At 43.0% G+C, this 18,361-nt stretch overlaps 1 protein-coding gene across 4 annotated transcripts in view; it reads left to right on the top strand.

Annotated features, from left to right (window-relative positions):
• The first annotated feature begins 9,257 nt into the window (after positions 1 to 9,257).
• The window catches only part of CLTCL1 (clathrin heavy chain like 1), a 34,685-nt gene continuing 25,581 nt past the window's right edge, over positions 9,258 to 18,361 (top strand). The window contains exons 1-2 of one of the 4 annotated variants that reach the window (XM_059863263.1): positions 9,258 to 9,449; positions 17,725 to 17,932. In XM_059863263.1, the coding sequence (XP_059719246.1) occupies positions 9,408 to 9,449; positions 17,725 to 17,932 (250 nt within the window). In that variant the 5' untranslated portion in view covers positions 9,258 to 9,407. The remainder of the gene's footprint in view (positions 9,450 to 17,724; positions 17,933 to 18,361) is intronic. The other 3 variants (XM_059863260.1, XM_059863262.1, XM_059863261.1) reach the window with 3 other exon arrangements.

Genomic DNA, 18,361 nt, shown 5'->3' with positions numbered 1-18,361 from the left:
GCTGGATTTCAGCTGCTTGTTGAGCACTTGTCTGAGAAAGACTTTCAGCCAAAGGTGGAGGGAGGGAAGCTCGTTCAGAGGAATCCCATGTACCTGACTGCTGTAGCATTTCCAGCTTTGGATTCCTGGAGCTGTTTTCTTTTCCAATCTCCATAAGCTAAACAAACACCTTTTTTACAATCACCTGCTTTACTAATCGGTGTTTGAAATGCAATATTGAGGCCTTACTCTCCACTCAAGCCAGCTGTGCTGGGTTTACAGTGGCAGCCTGCCAGGGGCCCAAGGGCTTCACCTGTGCCCAAGTGAGGTAGGGTGAAGAGCACAACCAAAGCAGCTCTTCTGTGGGACACAGCCCCACACTGCTGTTTTCCATGTGTTACTGGACACCAGCAGCTACTGGCAATGACAGAGCAGCGGGGTCTGGGTGCATTAAACAGCAAGACACTGGAGCCTTAAATTAGCAATGTACTTATTTAGGAAATAGGTGTGTATTTATGTTGAGCACCACATTAAAACCATTAAGTTTCCTTGTATCTTTGCAGTTGGGCACATGCAGATGTACTGCTGAGTCAGTCTGGCTGTGTTAATGACCTCAGTAGATCTCCAGGGAATGTCTCTGCTTCCCCACGTGTCTCAGGTGTCAGGGTTATGAAGCTGATTCCTGTGAGAACAATTTTCGTTTGTTATTTGAGAGAATCATTAATTCCAAGATACCCTTCCCTGGAGTAGTGACAAATAAAGGCATTAGATAACATTTCAAGATACATTTGTTAAGCCTCTACCACCTTTTTTTGTACCTGCCCAAAAGTATAAGATGAGAAATCAAGAGAAGGAAGAGAACTTCTGATGAGTCTCGGACGCTCTGCTGCCCAATTGCTCAGTCAGCTGTAGGCCATGTAGTACAACCTAATGCAGTTTTATTTTAACTCTCATCAACTGCTCTGCTGTTTTAGTACCTCTGTAGTATGGAATGACTGGAAGATTGCCAAGTAAGGGGAAGTCTGTGTGTGAACAGCCGGGAGGGATAATACATAAATCTGCTGGAAAGAGGCAATTAAAGGCAGCATTGAGATAGAATGAAAAATAGACAATATTGAGCCTCATCAGAAATAGCAACATAAACAGCAGCTACTGTACTGTGAAGTGAACTTTGCTGTAAATAACTGCATTTTACAGAAAACAGATGGATTATGAAGTCTGTGAGCAGACTTAGAGAAAGCAGTTTGGTCTTCAGGAACACATCCACATTGATGTTTGGCATGTCCCCCTGGCCCAAGGGGACAAAAGGTGGCTTCTTCCTGCTGTTGTATCAGAGGGGAGCTGCAAAGTTGGATTACATGCAAGCCAAGTAGAGCTGAAAATAATTCTGCATGTCATATGTAACTATGAATGGAGATGACAGAGGAAGTGATATCTGAGATCAGCAGTGTAATAGATGCTGCCTTGTTGTTTTGTAACCCAGCAGCTGAGGAGGTAACACACGAGTGAAAAGGTCTAACACACAGGTCTCTGGTTAGGCAGGACTTCAGAAAGCCCTGCCTAACCAGACCTTGCCCACAGCTCACCGTGACCTTGGCATCATCAGCACATCCAACCACATCATTTTTTGACATGAGTGGGTGGACTGGGAAAGGACAGATCATTCCAAAATGTTTATGTCACAAATGAGAATGGATTCAGGCTGTGTTTTAATCCTATGGCCTAGATTTGACCACCCTTGTTCTAGAATTGATCAAAAAGCTCAAGAGTTCCTTATTTTCTACTATTTATTCTCTATTTTGCTGCCTTTGTGAAAAGGAATATGACCAGTCACAGCCCAGACATAGCAAATCAAGCTCGTGTTTGCAGACACAGACTTGGCAATATGCATTAACTGAACATAGTTCTTGCATCAGGCAACATATCATGTGCTGTCTCAGTCCCATTATGAGCTAGAAGAGAAATATGCACATGTTTAAAGATCTTTGGGGCCCATGAAAGTCCTTATTTTTTAACACTAAACATGTTTCTTTCAATTCTTTAGTTTGCCTCTTTCAGCCTGACCAAAGAAACAAAAGAAGAGCTGCTTATTATTAACATGTTTCAGTCTTCATTATATGGGTAGAAACACACAAAGATGACTCACTTTTGGTGTGCTGTAGCTCGAGCCTTACTCCATCCAGAATTTTAAGCACTGGACTCTGGTTGAGTTGGAGCAAATGACTTGAGGAGAGCTAAGATGAAAGAGGGAAAATTCTGGCACTGGAGGTAGAAATCATCCCTTTGCTTCCTGGATGCAGTATGGCTTGGTATAGAAAGAAGGAGGCAACTAAAAGCTACTCCATAACAACTTTCATGTATTCTTTTTGAAATTAGTACTTAATTAGATCACATTTTTTTCATTATAAGGACCAAAAATCTGCAAACAAACACGACAACAAAATGCTAAATAAATTATTTAGCTAGCACTTCGTATGCTTCCCCTTTCATTTTTTCTGTTAGCTTAAGATACACTGCATATCTGGAACAGCACAGTTTGCCAAAAATATGATGTAATTTTTTATGTTTCAGGGCATCCCTCGGGCCTTTAGAAAAGTAGAAAGTACCAAATACTCTTTAAATTCAGGAAGATCTTTCTAAAAAGATTAATTATACTCTAAAAAGACAGCATTGTGAATTCCCTCTGGTGCTTGTTAAGGCCTCTGCACAGGTTTTCTCCCTTTTTTCAACATCCCTCACACAAGTAGCATCAGTTACACTGAAAGCTCTGGCATAAAGGGGCATGGCTGTCTTCATCTCGTGTCATCTAAATTCATTCTAGTGACAGGGTTGCAAAGTGCTTATGTATTGCTTCTGCATTTTAGGCACTGAGCACTAGTAGGATTTTTTTTTTTTTTTTTAGGTAGACATTTCATTATGAGGACTTCCAGCTTGTAAGGCTGTGCTTGCCTACATTTTATTACAGCTCAGCCATCTTGCTTGTTGTCAATAATCTAAAAGGTAGTAGATGTGTGATTTTCCAACCTCTCTGGGAAATATCTTTGTCTTGTGTTTGCATCTTGAGTATTCCAGTTAAGACTGAAGTTCCAGAAGAGCCAGTCTGTTACATTCAGGTCATACATGTCATTAGGAAGCAAGAAATGCAGAGAATGTCCATTAAAACCTGTTCCATAAACAACTCCAGACGGAGAAAGCCAGGAGTGAATAAAAAAATGAGAGTGACTTTTATCTTCAGCATCCCGAAGTCCTATAAGCGGATAGAAAAAAAACCCAGGGCCTTTGTGTTACATAAAACAGCATTACATGGTCTAACAAAAACCTGGTTTTGAAGGGGAGAACACAGTTCAGAAAATAATGGTAGTTTTGGGAGAGGATTTTTGAACCTGTATTTAAAGCTAATGCAAAGGTACAGATTCATATAAAAGGGCATAAGGAAAGGGAACAAAAATATTTCATGAACAATAAAACTAATTCAAGAAGGTACTGTCCTTGGTCAAAGATTTTTTTTTTTTCACGATTTGCACTGACTGCTTCATAAATTTGCCAATAAAAGCTGAATTCCCACTTCAGCCATTCCTTCTAAATAAAAGTCCCTCCATTCTGGCTGCCTGTTTTCATGAAACTTGCTGGAATCCAGTATCTTTGAGCTCATTCCTCTCTATCACATATGGTTGAATTTGGCCAATGGTCTCAAAACTGGCTGTGCTGGGGAAAAGGACATGGGTAAACATAGCAAAAGCACACTCATAAAGACTTCTTCCTTTTGAGGATGGGGGAAATTCTCAGTGATGATTTTATAGAGTACTTCTTTCCAGGAGTAGGAGAATGGTTAATATATTGTAAATACCCTTTAGAAAATAAAAGGTCTGTTTACCATCCCTATGATTTACCAGTGTATTCTCAAATGTAATTTGGTTTCTGCTTTTCTTGGCTTCATTCTCTTTCCTGGATAATATAATAATGTTAAGAAAATGAACACTGAGGTTTTCCCTCTGAAGGGTCTATTTCAAAGGAAATAGCTAAAAGGCCCTAACAGTCAATTTATTCAGCATTTCTCAAATCACCCTATTAATCTGCAATTGGACAATACTGGCCTGGCTGTAGGACACTTGTGATAACCAAAGACCCCTTCAGGTCCTTTCCAGCCCTTTCCCACCCCCTGTTTAGGCACATTGACTAGTTCTGTTCCTAAATGGTAATTAAGGATCACATCCTTTAGGCTAAAATTTTACTTGGTCTATATACAAACATAGCTTGGTTTCTGTTGTTCCAAACCTAGTGAAGTTAGCAAGGGATGCACGCTGGATTTATATGGGCTACCTCATCTCTTGTCATTGCTCATACTTTCAAACAACACATTCACTCTCTACCTGCTTGATGAATGAGCTGCCAGAGAAAACACTCTGGAGGGATTCAGCTTCTAAAAAGGTTGATGTAGGATGCAGCCCTGATGCATTTGTCAGGATTTTGAAGACAGATGTTGACTCCCCTGCCCTTTATCCAGCTTTGCATCACTGACCACTACACCCCTGGTTTTACAAGGCTGGGCTGGAGGAGTTGCCGTTTCAGCTAAGAAACTGCCATGCAAGGAATTCAGCACCTGTGTTGCAGAGCCTGAAGAACAGCAGTGCCCAGGGAGGAGCAAACAACTCTACAAATGCACAGAGAGCATCAATGCTGGCATTCTGTTCATGAACAGAAATGGCTTCTTCAAACAAAATGCTCCTGGAAGGCAAGAGAAGCATATTGTTTGCACATGGCAGGTAAATTGTGTATCACCATGGCATCCTCTGTGGGGAAACTAAAGACCTCCAGCCTGCACTGCTTTAGACACTCCTGTTCATTCTGACATTACATGCTATTAGATTCTGCTGATTGAGATGATGGAGAGATGGAGATGACAATCTCCAGCAGAGCTTTCATGTGCAGGGAATACAGGATGGAGTCTCACATACTGAAGTAAATTCATAAAGTGATACGTCAAGAGTAAAATCCACCAAAACAGGACTCTCTTGAAATGCTAAGCATGTATGACACCATTCTCTTGTCAAAGAATGAATTAGACATCAAATAATTACATATTTAACAACTCTACAACATAATCTTTACATTTCAAATAACTACTTCAAAAACATCACAATTTTCACCAGCTTGATCTCAGGAGCTTGCACAATGACTCACAAAAACCACAGAAGAAACTCATCCAGAGCCTCAGAGTGCTTTGTATGACCCAGAGTTATGCATTCAGTAAGAACAGATGGAAAAGGATAATTGAATTCCAGGCCAAAAGAGCATTATTTGAATGGAGCTTTGCAGTAGAATGAAGGACCGTGGGACATGTACAAGGAGTCAGTTCTGGAAGGGAGACAGTGATAGAAGACAGTTCTTGACTCAGCACCAAGAAGTTTGCTGGAAGGACAGAGAAGAGATAGAGGGAAGGAAAGGGGCAGACTCCGCCGTCTCCAGGAGACAAGCTGGAAAGGAGTCCAAGGAGCAAGGGTGTGGTTTGAAAAACAAGGGAGTACAATTTCAAACTGGATTCTCAAGCAAACAGAGCAGTCAGTGAGGGCCTTGAGATGCATGAAATGCATATTTTCTCCACGACAGACCAAATCAGAACTTCATGAGTTGTTGTGACACTGTCATTGCTGCACTAAAACATCTTTGTGCTGTGACTGCTGATGCAGCATTCCTAAGGTTTGCATTTATCTGTTAGGCAAAACGTTGATGCTCTGACAGTGCCAGGCAGCACTCAGCTGAGAGCAGATGTGGACCAACACCCTGTGTTCAGTGCTTTGCCACATGCAGCAGCTCTCCAGTAGTTTGCAGTGATCATGCACAAGGATGTGCAAGTCCAACCCACAGATTCCTTGTATCTTGGAGCTGCAATTTGAGGAACACTCCAAGTGTTTGGGTGTTCCCACTCACGCAGGTCTCCTGTAGTGGATGCTTTCTCATACAGGCCAGAAGATGTGCCAGTGACTTTTTTACCTTCTTGAATCAAAACAGGGAAGTGGCCAAACATTTGGAAATCGAGCACTTGTGTAGTTAACCAGTGATTTGAACGGATGTTGTTGGGCAAGAACCTGAGAGAAACATTTAAGAGAAATGCACAGTGCTTTTTCAGTGAGACTTCCTTGGCTGATTCTGTGGGAAGAACACTGGGAACACACATATAACATTTTTTCATGTAAATAACAGCCCCTCCAAGACAAGAATGTAGCTCTTCTCAAACACTGGAAAAAGAGTATCGGGCTGCCATCCATAGGATGAGCCAGAAACCCAAATATTTGGATGAGATCAACTTCTGAAAAAAATAGGGAAACATTTACCAGAAGCTTTTCCATTTGCATTGTTAAAGGATTGCTAGGGATTACACCCTTCTCAGCTGCTGAGTGCTGTGGCTCTGCCTTGTATAAAGGAGCAGGGGTGTAACAGTCAGCTAATCACAGGGGCACTAACACAGCAAACCATTAGAGACCTTTTACATTCCCTTTTAACAGACTATAGACTGTAGGAAAAATACCTCAAATAAGGCTAGTAGTGCCTTTTCATTGAGAGACCCCAAACTAAATATAGAAAACAAGGTTAAAAGGCTCAGTTAAAACATCCATGCACACAGCTGACAGTACAGAGGTCAGTTTCTTTAGCTGTGGAAGCTCAGCAGGCTGCAGAGTGCAGAAAAGATGGCAAAATACTTTTCCTATTTTTTTGATTTGTGCCAAAATGTCCAACGCTTTCAGCTCACTCTTCAGAGCCAATCACACCTGCAAAGAATCCAACCCTTGGGATCAGCAAAGCCAGGTCTTGTAAAGGACAGATATTTAAACACAGCAGTGCAAGGAAGGTACAAATGAGAAAGACATCAGCAGACAGAAGTGTGGCAAAGCACTTTTACATAAAGTGAGATACTTTTTTTACTACAGAAATTATGGGATGCTGTAATTAGGATTTGGCCAGCTGGGAGTGGGCATGAAGGATTATACTATTAAAATTAGAGTGAAGAAGTAACACAGACCTTTAATTTTAATTACACTTTAAAAGAGCCTCAGTTTCCTTAGCCAGTGATCTTTCTAGCTCATGGCAGCAGTCGAGTGCCAGACTACTAAGATTGCACACAGTACACAGTGACTTCTGAGCATTTGTAATTCTTAATAAAAATATTTCAGAGACAAATATGTTGCTTCTTTGTCTTTGCTTCTTTTTAGATTATTAAAATATTAATAATATAAAAATATATCTCTTATAACTATGTACACTACTTAAGAGGTACTACTCAACTTGTACAATAAATGATGAAAATATGTGGTTTGGGGTTTTTTTTGTTTTTGTTGCTGTTTTTTTATTTTAAGAAATAGATATAAATTAGCAAAAATAGGAGCTCTAGATGTAATTAATTAGCATCCATAAAGTGAATGTGAGGGAGGGAAGTTGACAGAACATGCTCACTGTACCAAAATGGGCTGGTGACAGATAAGTCCTGATGTCCCACTGGTAGTCTGTCTCTGCAGCACTGCTGACTTGCCCTCATTTAGAAACTCATAATCCACCAAAATTAAACTGCAACTAACAAACCTACAGAGCAGATGCTACTCAAACCCCTTTGGACCACATAAAGGTTGTCTCCACTTTACCTCCAGTTTTTCTTCATTCTTTTGACAGACCAGACCGTGGTGCATAACCCAAATCCTGAGTCCTCTGGGGAGAGCTACAGATCCCAGATTTCTGCAGGGATGGGGCTTTAGCAGCACCTCATTCCTACCTACCTGTTCAATGGGCTGTTCAGCATTTCCTCAGTCCCACTGCAGACCATTCTTCACCAAGGGAATCCCCATGGCTGCAGCCTGTGACTGCGTATGCCAGTAGGAGCCCAGGTGTCTCAGCAAGCCATGCCTATTATCCCTTTGGAAACTTAACCCAGTTTTGGTAATTCCCATGTATTAAAAATGAATCAGGTTAAGTGAAAATAATGAGGTTTTAAATTGTAATGTATATGAAATTGTTTTAATCTGCCTCTGGTTTTGAGTCTTCAGGGGTCCTTTGTTCAGCTTTATATTAGAGATTCTCCTATAATCTTGTGCTTCCCAGAGCTGAGCTCTCTGGGAAAATGTGAACAATACAACGCTCTGGATAAAAGTGCTGGAGCCAGTACCACTGCAGCTGTTTCCACCTCAAAGGATTACTGTAATTTAGGAGAAGTATAATAGCACTAACATTAACTTCACCTCCCCCATCTAATGCTAATGGACTGACTAGGAGGGAGAGTTAAAAAAAAAAAAAAAAAAAAAAGGTTGATGAATCTCCTACATGTTGGACCCTTCACTTCTCGGTTACTGAAGAGCTTCCAACTCACAATGTCAACTCTTGGGAAAGGCGCCCTACTTCTATTTAGAAATTGAACAGGGCAGAACAGTTGGATGGTTTTCATAGCTGCTAACTGGTCATAAACCCCCTCACCTACCTCTGGGCATGACTTCAGGGAGCAAAGCCCACATGGTGCTAGGGTAAGTCGGTGGGTGGTCGGCCAAGAGCAACCACCTGACCCAGCCAGAACCTAGTGCCTTTGGGGGTTCTGGGGCTGCCAAGGAAGAGAAGTGCCCCAGTTTGGCACAGCCAGCCACCACGGCAGGTGCCAGGCAGGCGGCTCCCGGCTTCCAGTGCCCACCAGGCAGGTCCTGGGTGTTCCCCGTCTCAGTCCTCACCTCCGGCGGGAGTCCCGGAGCGCTGAGGGGAGCGTCGCCCCTGCACCGCCGCGCGGCTGTGGGAAAGGGAAGGGAGAACCCCTCAGGGCCGGTGTGAGGGTGGGCCGGGAGGAACCCTGGGGGCCGGTGTGAGGATGGGTCGGGAGGAGTCCCGGGGGATCGGGTGGGTCAGGGGGCAGCCCCAGGGCGCCGGGGTGAGGAGGGGTCAGGAGGAGCCCCGGCCCGGGGTAAGGGTCGGCCGGGGGCAGCGCCAGAGGGAGCCGGGGAGGGGGGCGCGTCATGTGAGCGTGTGCGGCAGTAGCGGAAGGATACCAGCACTCTGACAACCCCTCCCGCCCCTCTCCGCTGGCCGTAGCCGCGGCGGGGACCACCCGCTCCTCACAGCCCCGTCCCCAGCCCGTGGCCTCAGCAGTAGTGAGATAGCGGGGTTGACGAAGGCGGGAGGGTAAGGGCGGGCGAGAGGCGGCGGCGATGGGCGGAGGAAGAAGCGCGAAAGGGAGGGACTATTTGAGGAGACCCTGGCAGGCTGGTGAGGTGCGGAGTGATCCTGGCGAGTGAGCGGTCCCGCACTAAGGCCGAGGAGGGCGGCGGGCGCGCCGGGCGCCATCCCAGCGAGGGCTCCGCGCCTGCGCCGCTTCCGCCGCCGTGAGGGGAGCACCGGCGGCCGCCCCGCTTCACCACCCGCCCCTGCCCCGCGCCCCTGCCCCGGGGACCTCGCCCCCAGCCATGGCCCAGATACTGCCCATTCGCTTCCAGGAGCACTTCCAGGTGAGCACAGGGGGGCAGCAGAAAAGGCATAGGGTTGGGGACCCCCTCTTCTGCCTCACCCCATCTTTGGGGGGGGGCCGCGGCCTAGGCGGGCCGGGGGAGCGCTGAGGGCGGGGAGAGGGGGCCAGGCCGCGGGGGGACCTTCTCCGTCCCCTCCTTCCTTCCCTGCGGAGCGCGGCCGCCGTCCCGCTGCGCGCCGCGGGAAGGCGTGCGGGGCCGAGCCCGCCCCCGGTGCGGACTCCGAGCTGCCGCTTCTGCTCATCCATCCGTCCGTCCGTCCATCCTTCCATCCCCGGAGTTGCGTCCCCGCGGCGTGCGAAGCGGCCGCGATTTGTGCAGAGTCACTCGTCGCCTGAGGGACCTCCCGCTCCGGGGAGGGGGCGGCGCCGCGCCGGAGCCGCGCTGCTCGCCCCGGGCACCGCGGGCTCTCCCCCGCCTTGGCTTGGGGGGACGCCGCAGTCTTGAAGGCGGATTGTGGTTTTTCCCTTTCACCCAAGCGACCATCAGCCTCTGGATCGCGAAGGTTCCTGGGAACCTCTTTTTGTGCAGCTGTGAGGAAATTGCTGAGATGAAGTGCAAGAAACCATTTGGACTTGGAAGCTGCACAGCCACTGTCCCTCCTTCCAAACATAACAATATTAAAAGAATCTTCCCCCAAAATGACATGGTTCTGTTCTTAATATCCTGTGAAAACCATAACGCTAGCATTGGAAAAGATCCCTAGCTAATGGATGCAGCGCAGACAAACCGGTTTATGTGTTTCCGTGTGACCTGGTGGTGAGGGAGGATTGTAAATGGAATGAGAGAACAGCAGTCTCTGAACGTGCAGTTTGAGGCAGGAATTAAAGGAATTTGCTAAATGAATGAGAGAACAGGAAGTGGACTTGGCAAGTCATCCTTCTGTCGCTGTACCGCCCCTTTCTGTCAAATCAGGCATCCATTTCAAAATACGAACTAGGTATCGTCCCCCAGTGTGGACTGCATGCCACTCTGGGCATTTCAGCTTGGGAAATGGCTATGGTCACTTCAGCTCCCTTTGGAATGTATTTTTTTGCTTAACTGGAAGAACTGCCCTGGTGACCCTAGAAGGAGCTCTAGCCAGAAAAAAACCAGTAATTAGAGTGAATTCCAGAAATATCTAATCTCTTTGTCCAAGGGAGGAGACAAACCTATGTCCTCTGAGTTTTCATGGGTTAGGAGAGTTTAAAATGGTGAAGAATTCTACCACCCCCTCCCTGCCAGTGTCCACTATAGCAGTGATTATAGTAATCTCAGATAGGTTCATAAGAGCTGCGGAACAGCTGTCTAAGTAAGAAACTTGGGATCAAAGTGATTTTGTTGTCAGACTCTTTTTAGAGAGCATATAGTTCTCACCATTTAAAACTGGCAAGCATAACCAATCCTGCTGATTGTGTTTGATCTATACAATAGCAATGTGAGGACATACCACTTAATATGCAAGAGGTGTCCTGTGCTGCTTTGCATGTTAAATGACTGTTTCTGTGATTACCAGTGTTGTGTGTCTTGCAACACTGCCAATATCAGCATTGTGCTACCTCAGGTTTGGGTGAGGGGCCTGCCCACCTGCTTTTCAAGGGTTTTGTACTGAAGTCATACTCTATTTTTTGCTCTTAAGCAATTTGATCTTATTGAAAAGGCTAAACCTGTGCTTGAGTTACTTTTTCTCAGCATGAAAGCTGCATGGAGGAGCAGGGAGAACCCTGGGGTGTCCGTGTAGGAACAAACTTCTTCAGCATTCACTCTTTCCTGCTTCTACCCCAGGTTGACTGCAGAAGCCCTAAAGCAGTACTCCGCTGAAGTCAGACTGAAATCAGTAGTAGCTGGGAGTAGGCATGCAGTAACCTCCTCATGCTGCTTCTGCAGTTGTCCCTACATGGTGGGATAAATAGGGAGGGAAAATGGAAGGAATGTAGGATATCATAGTGTTTGCTCTGGCTGGATATCTGCAGTACAGTTACATCAGCTCTAACTCACTGGATGTTGTAAACTAGAATCAAAAGTCATGAATTAATGTTACATGGTGCTTGTTGTCTGGTAGAGAATTTGTGAAAACATTAGGCCTTCTTTTCATAATACTACACTGTCACACATATTTAGCCTTATCAGATTAATTTCTCTCCCCCCCTCACATTCCTTTCAAGTAATTGTCTTTACTATGGTTAAATGATCATATTTTAAATTAATATGGTAAATCTACTGTGCTGCTTTATGATAAAGCCAAAAAAGTTAAAATTCCATGTAATTGTTGTGTGTTTCAGTGATCCCAAGTTGTAAGATCTTTCTGTGCCTTAATTCAATCTGTGTACTGTTTCTACCTGTAGCCTTTTTAATTAATACAGCTGTAAGTGATTAGAATATCAGTTAGTGCTATAATTAATTCCAAGTTCAGCCTGTTGCTGATGAAACATTATTTCCCTTAAGTTCAGTGTCTTCCCGAGGTAGTTGTATGTACTTTACTAAAAGAAGAACTGAACCGTGCAGAAAGTGCTCTCCAGAGAAGCTAAACATAAGTTGCAGTGCTAAATACTGAATGCCTCTCTCCCACTCTCTCTTGCTGGAAGTGGATAAATGGTAGTGTGAAGTGAAACAGGGATCTTGGTCCATGTAGAATTGGAGGAGTGCTAGGGATCATGCAGACTGTTTACATTCTTTGTGCAGCTCATTTTGTCTTGTGTTGATCATCCTTCTAACTGTAGTAGCTCCAAGCCTGTGCTTGAGGAGTAACTGCCAGTCACAGGGCATGTTAAATTTGAAGTTGTTACAGCTCATGTGTTCAAGTCGTGTGTGAGCTGGAAGATAGAGAATAGTTGCAGTGAAAAAAAGATATCCAGGTCTTGATGTGGTAGAAGGAATTCAGTCTCTTTGTTTAGCTACATTTAATGCAATTGAACAGTTATTTTTAGATATGAACTCTGTCACTATGAGTCTTCACAAATTTGTAAAGAACTTTCATCTTGCTAATTTTTTCTGCAGAGGATATTGGAGTTTAAGTTCTGTAGCAAGGGAGGGGGGAATAAAACAAGGACTTAGTTTTTATCTGTCTGGTGACTGCCCAGCTGCAGCAGTGCAAACTATGCCAAGTAGTGAGTTACTCATGCATACAGAAGTTACTATGCTGCAGTGAGTTACTCGTGCATACTACTTAAGCTAATGTGATTTAATCAGGTTCTTAACTCCAGCATTTCTGTTGTTGCAGTGAAATATAAATTATTTATCAGATTGATCTCTTCCAAGAGGATTGTAGTTTATAATCAAAGTGCAGTAAAAGACCAAATATACTTGTAGATAGACTGGAAGCAGTACTACTAGAATCCAGTGAACAAAGTGTTCCTGATCTAAAATTAATCTTTTCCTTCACTTAGTCATTGCTTTTGTCTCTTTGTGCCTCTGAGCTTTTTTCTCACTAGCAAAAATCTTCAGTTGTCTATGGGGAAAACTGTTGCTTAAGCAAGATCTCGGGTTCCAAGATTGGAGCCATCATCCCTTCGATGCACAGGCACATAGTTCTGCTGCCTGTTCAGTAACTGATACAGCCTCTTGAGCACAGCCAGCTACTGTGAGAAAACTTGTGTGCATGATATGCTCTCAATTTGTAAGTGCTGCACATCTTGGTGCAGCACTGACAAGCTAAAATATCCTGGTTTAAGCATAAAGGATGTCGATTGATTTCCATAATTTTCAAGACAAAACCATTTTCTGTTTGGATAGTCTTACTTGTCTTACTAAGAATTACTATCTGTTGTGCAATAGGCATGACTGTGCTGGATGGTTTTCATAAGTTTGCTTTGGCTGGACATGTGCACTTAAGAAGCACTCAGGAATATTTGCAAGCTGTAAGAGACTTTTTAGATTGGTATTCAAAAGGTAGGGCTAAATATTATAACTTGATTCAGCTATTCAGTGAAGAGCTTAAGTTTGCTCATTGGATTCAGAAGTGCCCTGCACATGGTGGTGATAACTCATTTGATAGATGATCCAATCCTCATCACAAATGTACAGAAATAGATTTTTGTGTAGGGAGTTACTGTCAACGTAGATGAAAGCCTAATTGCAGCTGCAGCTCAGACCGTTGGTCTTGCATGTTTTAGGTCTTACATACTTCCTTGCTGTCCCTCAGCTGTCAAAATGGGAACTATAGCAGGAGATGAGGTGAGGGTGAGCAGTTGAGCAGGAATGCCCAACAATTACATGCACATCCTTACTGGAGATGATTAGAGCTTTATGTAGTAACATGAGTAAGAGTTATGGGAAACTATTACTGCATTCTTGGTTTCTATTATGTTTAAAAAGATGTGTGCTTACAGAGCTTTTAGCAGGCAGTTTTTATATGGCTGCATTCAGCCTCTGTCCAAGTCTTACTCTTTTCTAATGGCCTTAGAAACAATAGTTCATCACTTCTAACAAGTATTTATGCTAGATATTTATGCTAGAATTATGTGGCATGAAGCTGAATTGGGATTCTTACACTAAACTCTGAAGATATACTAAATTCACAGAGTTCTGACTCCAGCATTTAACTGATGGTAGGTCCCAAGTACTGGAGTGTCAGTATTTGACAGTAAGGCTTAATTATTTCCCATTAGAGAAACAGACTTAGTTTGAAGACTAGAGATGTCGGTATCTGAGTTGGTCTGCGCTGGCTCAGCCTGGATTGCTGCACTCCACAGTAAGGGAAATGCATTAGAAAGCTCAATATTTAGTAGAGCTCTTGTGTAAAAGACATCTTGACTTAATTTCTTAGCAAATGGTACAATGCTGGTAAATAACAGAGAAAGACTAAATGTCATATTAATAATGGTCTTTCATCCTGAATATCTTTTTGTCTTCATTTATGTTGAGAAACAAATAATACATGTTAGTTTAATCTTTACCATGTCAGTAAGTTCTCAATATCCATAAAATGCTTGAAGGTCTTATGGTATCTAATCCACTCTGTACTAGTACTAGATATCTATGAAGCAAAAACCCTTGTTTATCTGGTTCATTCAGCCTGATAATGAAAATGATTCTATGCTCTGTGTGTAGCTAATGGGTGTTAGGGCAGGAGAGCCATTAGGCTGTTACCTGTGGAACAGAATGTTGCCCTCTCCCCTACAGCAAGGCTTGCTGTAACCTGCATGGGGCTGCTTGGTAGGGCTTAACTGGATTCCCCAAAAGTAATGTGTGGGTGAAATAATGGAAATGATGGTAAATGGAATCATGGAAATCATAATAAATACATCTGGAACGACTGTGTAGTGATGAATCTTTATTTTCAGAAAAACACAACCTTAGTTTGAGAGAGGGTACTGCTTGCCTAAGAAGCATAATAAAAAATGAAAATTTAGTAGTAGTTGAGGGGCCTGTTCTCTCCTTTATGAAAATAAACTGAAAAATTGCTAATTAATATGAACCTCAGTAATGACCTGTAGCATCTTCACCTGAGGCCTTTTAGGATGCATAGCTAAGTGCGTGCTACCTCCTGTAGTAAAGTTATACTAATTTTATTCTTGAGGAAGGGGGGAAGGTGCTTTGGAACAACGTTGTTCAGATCATCATGGAAGATTTGTCCCATCCTGGGTAAAAGTGATGCTGGCTGTTGTACTTTATTTGATGGTAGAGGGATTCTGCTCATATTCTTCTGTATAGTCAGTAATAAATATGCCTTACAGTGCCTCACATTTCTCAGGAGGATACATACCATTCCCCTAATGGTAGGAACAGTCTTCAGTGTTTTCAGACTGTTACACTGTGAAGTGTTGTCGTCATTGACTGAGGCTTGCAGTATTCACATGACCATCCTTTAGGGAGTACTGGCATTTAGCCTCTGAAAGATGTGACAGGTTTCCCTAATAATAATGATGGCGGTGATACTCCAGCAGAATTTAGCATAACCTTTTCTGATGCCTTTGCTAAAATTTATCATATGTTAAAGCAGGAAATTTTAATACCAGAGTGTCATGCAAAATCGTACTTGTCTTAGTAAAGATACCCAAAATGTTTTCTTCAACAGGGAGCAGACTTTGAATTGAATAATGGTGGGTTTAAAGCTGAACTTCAAGGAAATGCCTCAAGGTTCTCACTTTGCAAAATGAGTGTCCAGGGGCTGTCTCTTGAAGAGTAGGTCAGACTGAAGCACACTAATTGAGAAGAGACCTTGAAAAAGCTGTGTTTCTGCTTCAATACTCTGTAAATTCATCTGAATTTGGATTAATTAAATCAAGTTAGGAACTTAGCTGTGCTGCAGTTAAATCTCTTGACTACTCTTGTGACTCTTAATGAGTGTCTTAAAATGGACTGTACTCTGGTGGCAGATGGACTCAGAACATACTCAACATCAAAATGCTTAAGTGTCAAATATGTGAGCATGTAATTTGTGGCAATATGTGGACATTGTCTGGTGTAGAGCAAGCAAGCAAGAACGGTGGAATTAAGAGCCTATCATTTATTCTTCTGTTGTTCAAGGTCACAGAAGTTGATGGAGCTACAACTTGCATGTTTATTGGGTGCTGAAACATTGTGTGTTACATATGAAAGGTACATAGGTTGTCTTGATATGAAAACGTCTTTCCTTCCTGACACAGAAGCATGTATTAGCCACCTACCTGTTAGATTTGTTTTCAAAACTCTGGGTACAAGCATGATCTGATGACCTTGTGCCTAAACTTTGATTCTCTTTTGGAATGAATGGCACCTGCTGAAGTTTACTGTTGTGTATTAAGTATTTACCCCTGAAGTGAGGTGTTAGCTGAATGGCTCTCAATTCTGCGGAGAAACACTTACGGGAATGAGTGAATGTCTTTTTATGCATTTGTACATTTGGCTTATATTACATTACTGAAAGTTGAGTCTGTTGAGATTAGCAATTACTGAGCGGAATAGCTCTTCATTAGTCAGCTCAACAGAAAACAAACAATTCCTGAGGCATTCTTGGACACAGTCCCGACACATCACACTTAGAGGTATCTCTGTTACATGTGCAATTTATGATTTAGTGAGTAGCATTACAGAATCTGTAACAAGCCATGATCACCCAGCTCAAACACACTAAAACAGTGTTTGTGATGCCATCATGGGACTTCTTGCCCAAGGGATTTAGTCTATTGTCTGAGCCTCCTGGTGGTGGGTATCAAAGGAGCATAATGACTCAGTGATGCTGGTGGTAGACTCTATTCTGTCTCCTTGAGGGCAGTAATTTTTCACTTGCAGTGCACTGAAAAGCAGTATAGGTTAATCCTTTGAGAAGCTTCAGTGAAGCTGATGCAGTTCCTGTGCTTGAAAATCATCACTTTGGGGCATAGAGCAGATGCTCAGGCTTGTTACAGTTATATGAGATGCAGCTTACAGATGTACCAAACCAGGCTGTGCTGCATAGCTAAATCTGATTTACTGTGGACCAATGGAACAGTGATATTTGTTCACTACCACCTCCTCCTGTTAACTGAAATTGAGAGTGAATGGAAATAAAGTGAACATAAAAGGATTAAAATTTTATATATACATAGCTGTCTTGTAGGGGAGTCTGTTTGGCAGCTCAGAATGACTCCAGGTTACAATTAGAGTAACTACTTTGTTTTTGCTGTTGTGTGGTTGAGCACAAGTTGTGTTTTTTGAGCTGAATGTACGGCTGGAAGGGGCCTGCATCACAACCCTTGCCTGTGTTGTTGAGCCTAATGGCATGACATCTTGGGCAAGGAGAGATTAAATGATTGTTTAACACAACTTTCTTACCTTTCGCTGGTAAGAATTAGGTATTCTGTGAAGTAAGATGAACAAGTCCACTTGTAGGCCAACTGAGACCTGCTGTTTAGACTTCCTTGTACGCTGTTGCTAGGAGGGTGTTGCATAAGGGTAATTGATTCTTTCTGTGCTACCCTCTGATGCTGAACATTGTCAAATGACATTCAACATTAAGTTTTGAACATCAAATTTACCAGCCTTGCTAAACTGGAATAGTGGTGCTACTGCTGGTGTAGTCTTTATCACGTTACTAGAACCAGGTTAAGTAATAAACACATAAGTTAAAACTCTTTTTAGTTTGCATCAATAATACAACTTCAGAATGTTTTTAGGACCTGAATGCTGACAGTTGTGTAGTTCTTTGCCTGTGGAGCAAAGAGACTCAGAAGATAAATCAGAGTTCAATAGTGTACACTCTAGTCAGAGAAACTTGTCAGTCTTGCATTTCCTTCTGGAGGAGATTTTAGACATAGAGGCTTGAGTTAGACCTTCAACATGGAAAGGATAGTAAAGTACTCTTTTCTTGTCTTTCTAGCTCCAAAATTTGGGCATTAATCCGGCAAATATTGGATTCAGCACCCTAACAATGGAGTCTGACAAGTTCATCTGCATAAGGGAGAAAGTAGGGGAGCAGGCACAAGTAGTGATCATTGACATGAGTGATCCAACAACACCCATCAGACGTCCAATTTCTGCAGAAAGTGCCATCATGAATCCAGCCTCTAAAGTAATAGCGCTCAAAGGTGAGTCACCCTTTATGATTGCAGTATGAAAACTACTGTTTAGCTGTACTACTTATTCATGCTTTTAAACTTTATGTAAACCTTCTAAGAGGAATGTATATGAGGATAAGAATTCTCGCCTGAACTTGCATGCTGTATTTTTGGTAGTAGATCTTTCAGTAATCTATGGATGATTTGCCTCCAAGTGGATGTGAGTTGCTTGGACCTGGTACTGCAGCTTCCTATCCTCACTGAGGACCAGGTCAGCATCTGGTATACTTTCCCTTTAATCAGGTATTATAAACAAAATGGACACTTGTATAGATGAGTAGGGGTCTAAAGCCATATTTTCTGCTCTGTCCTGGCCCTTTCTTGTAGCTCTGAAGTTTTTACTAGATATGACAAAAATGTCATAAGGATGGCCAGTAAATGTAAAATTCTGAACATAAA

Source organism: Haemorhous mexicanus, chromosome 19 (assembly GCF_027477595.1).
Source record: "Haemorhous mexicanus isolate bHaeMex1 chromosome 19, bHaeMex1.pri, whole genome shotgun sequence".
Classification (NCBI taxonomy): Eukaryota; Metazoa; Chordata; class Aves; order Passeriformes; family Fringillidae; genus Haemorhous; species Haemorhous mexicanus.
The sequence above is the reverse complement of the archived record's forward strand: the minus strand, read 5'-3'. Positions and strand labels throughout refer to the sequence as shown.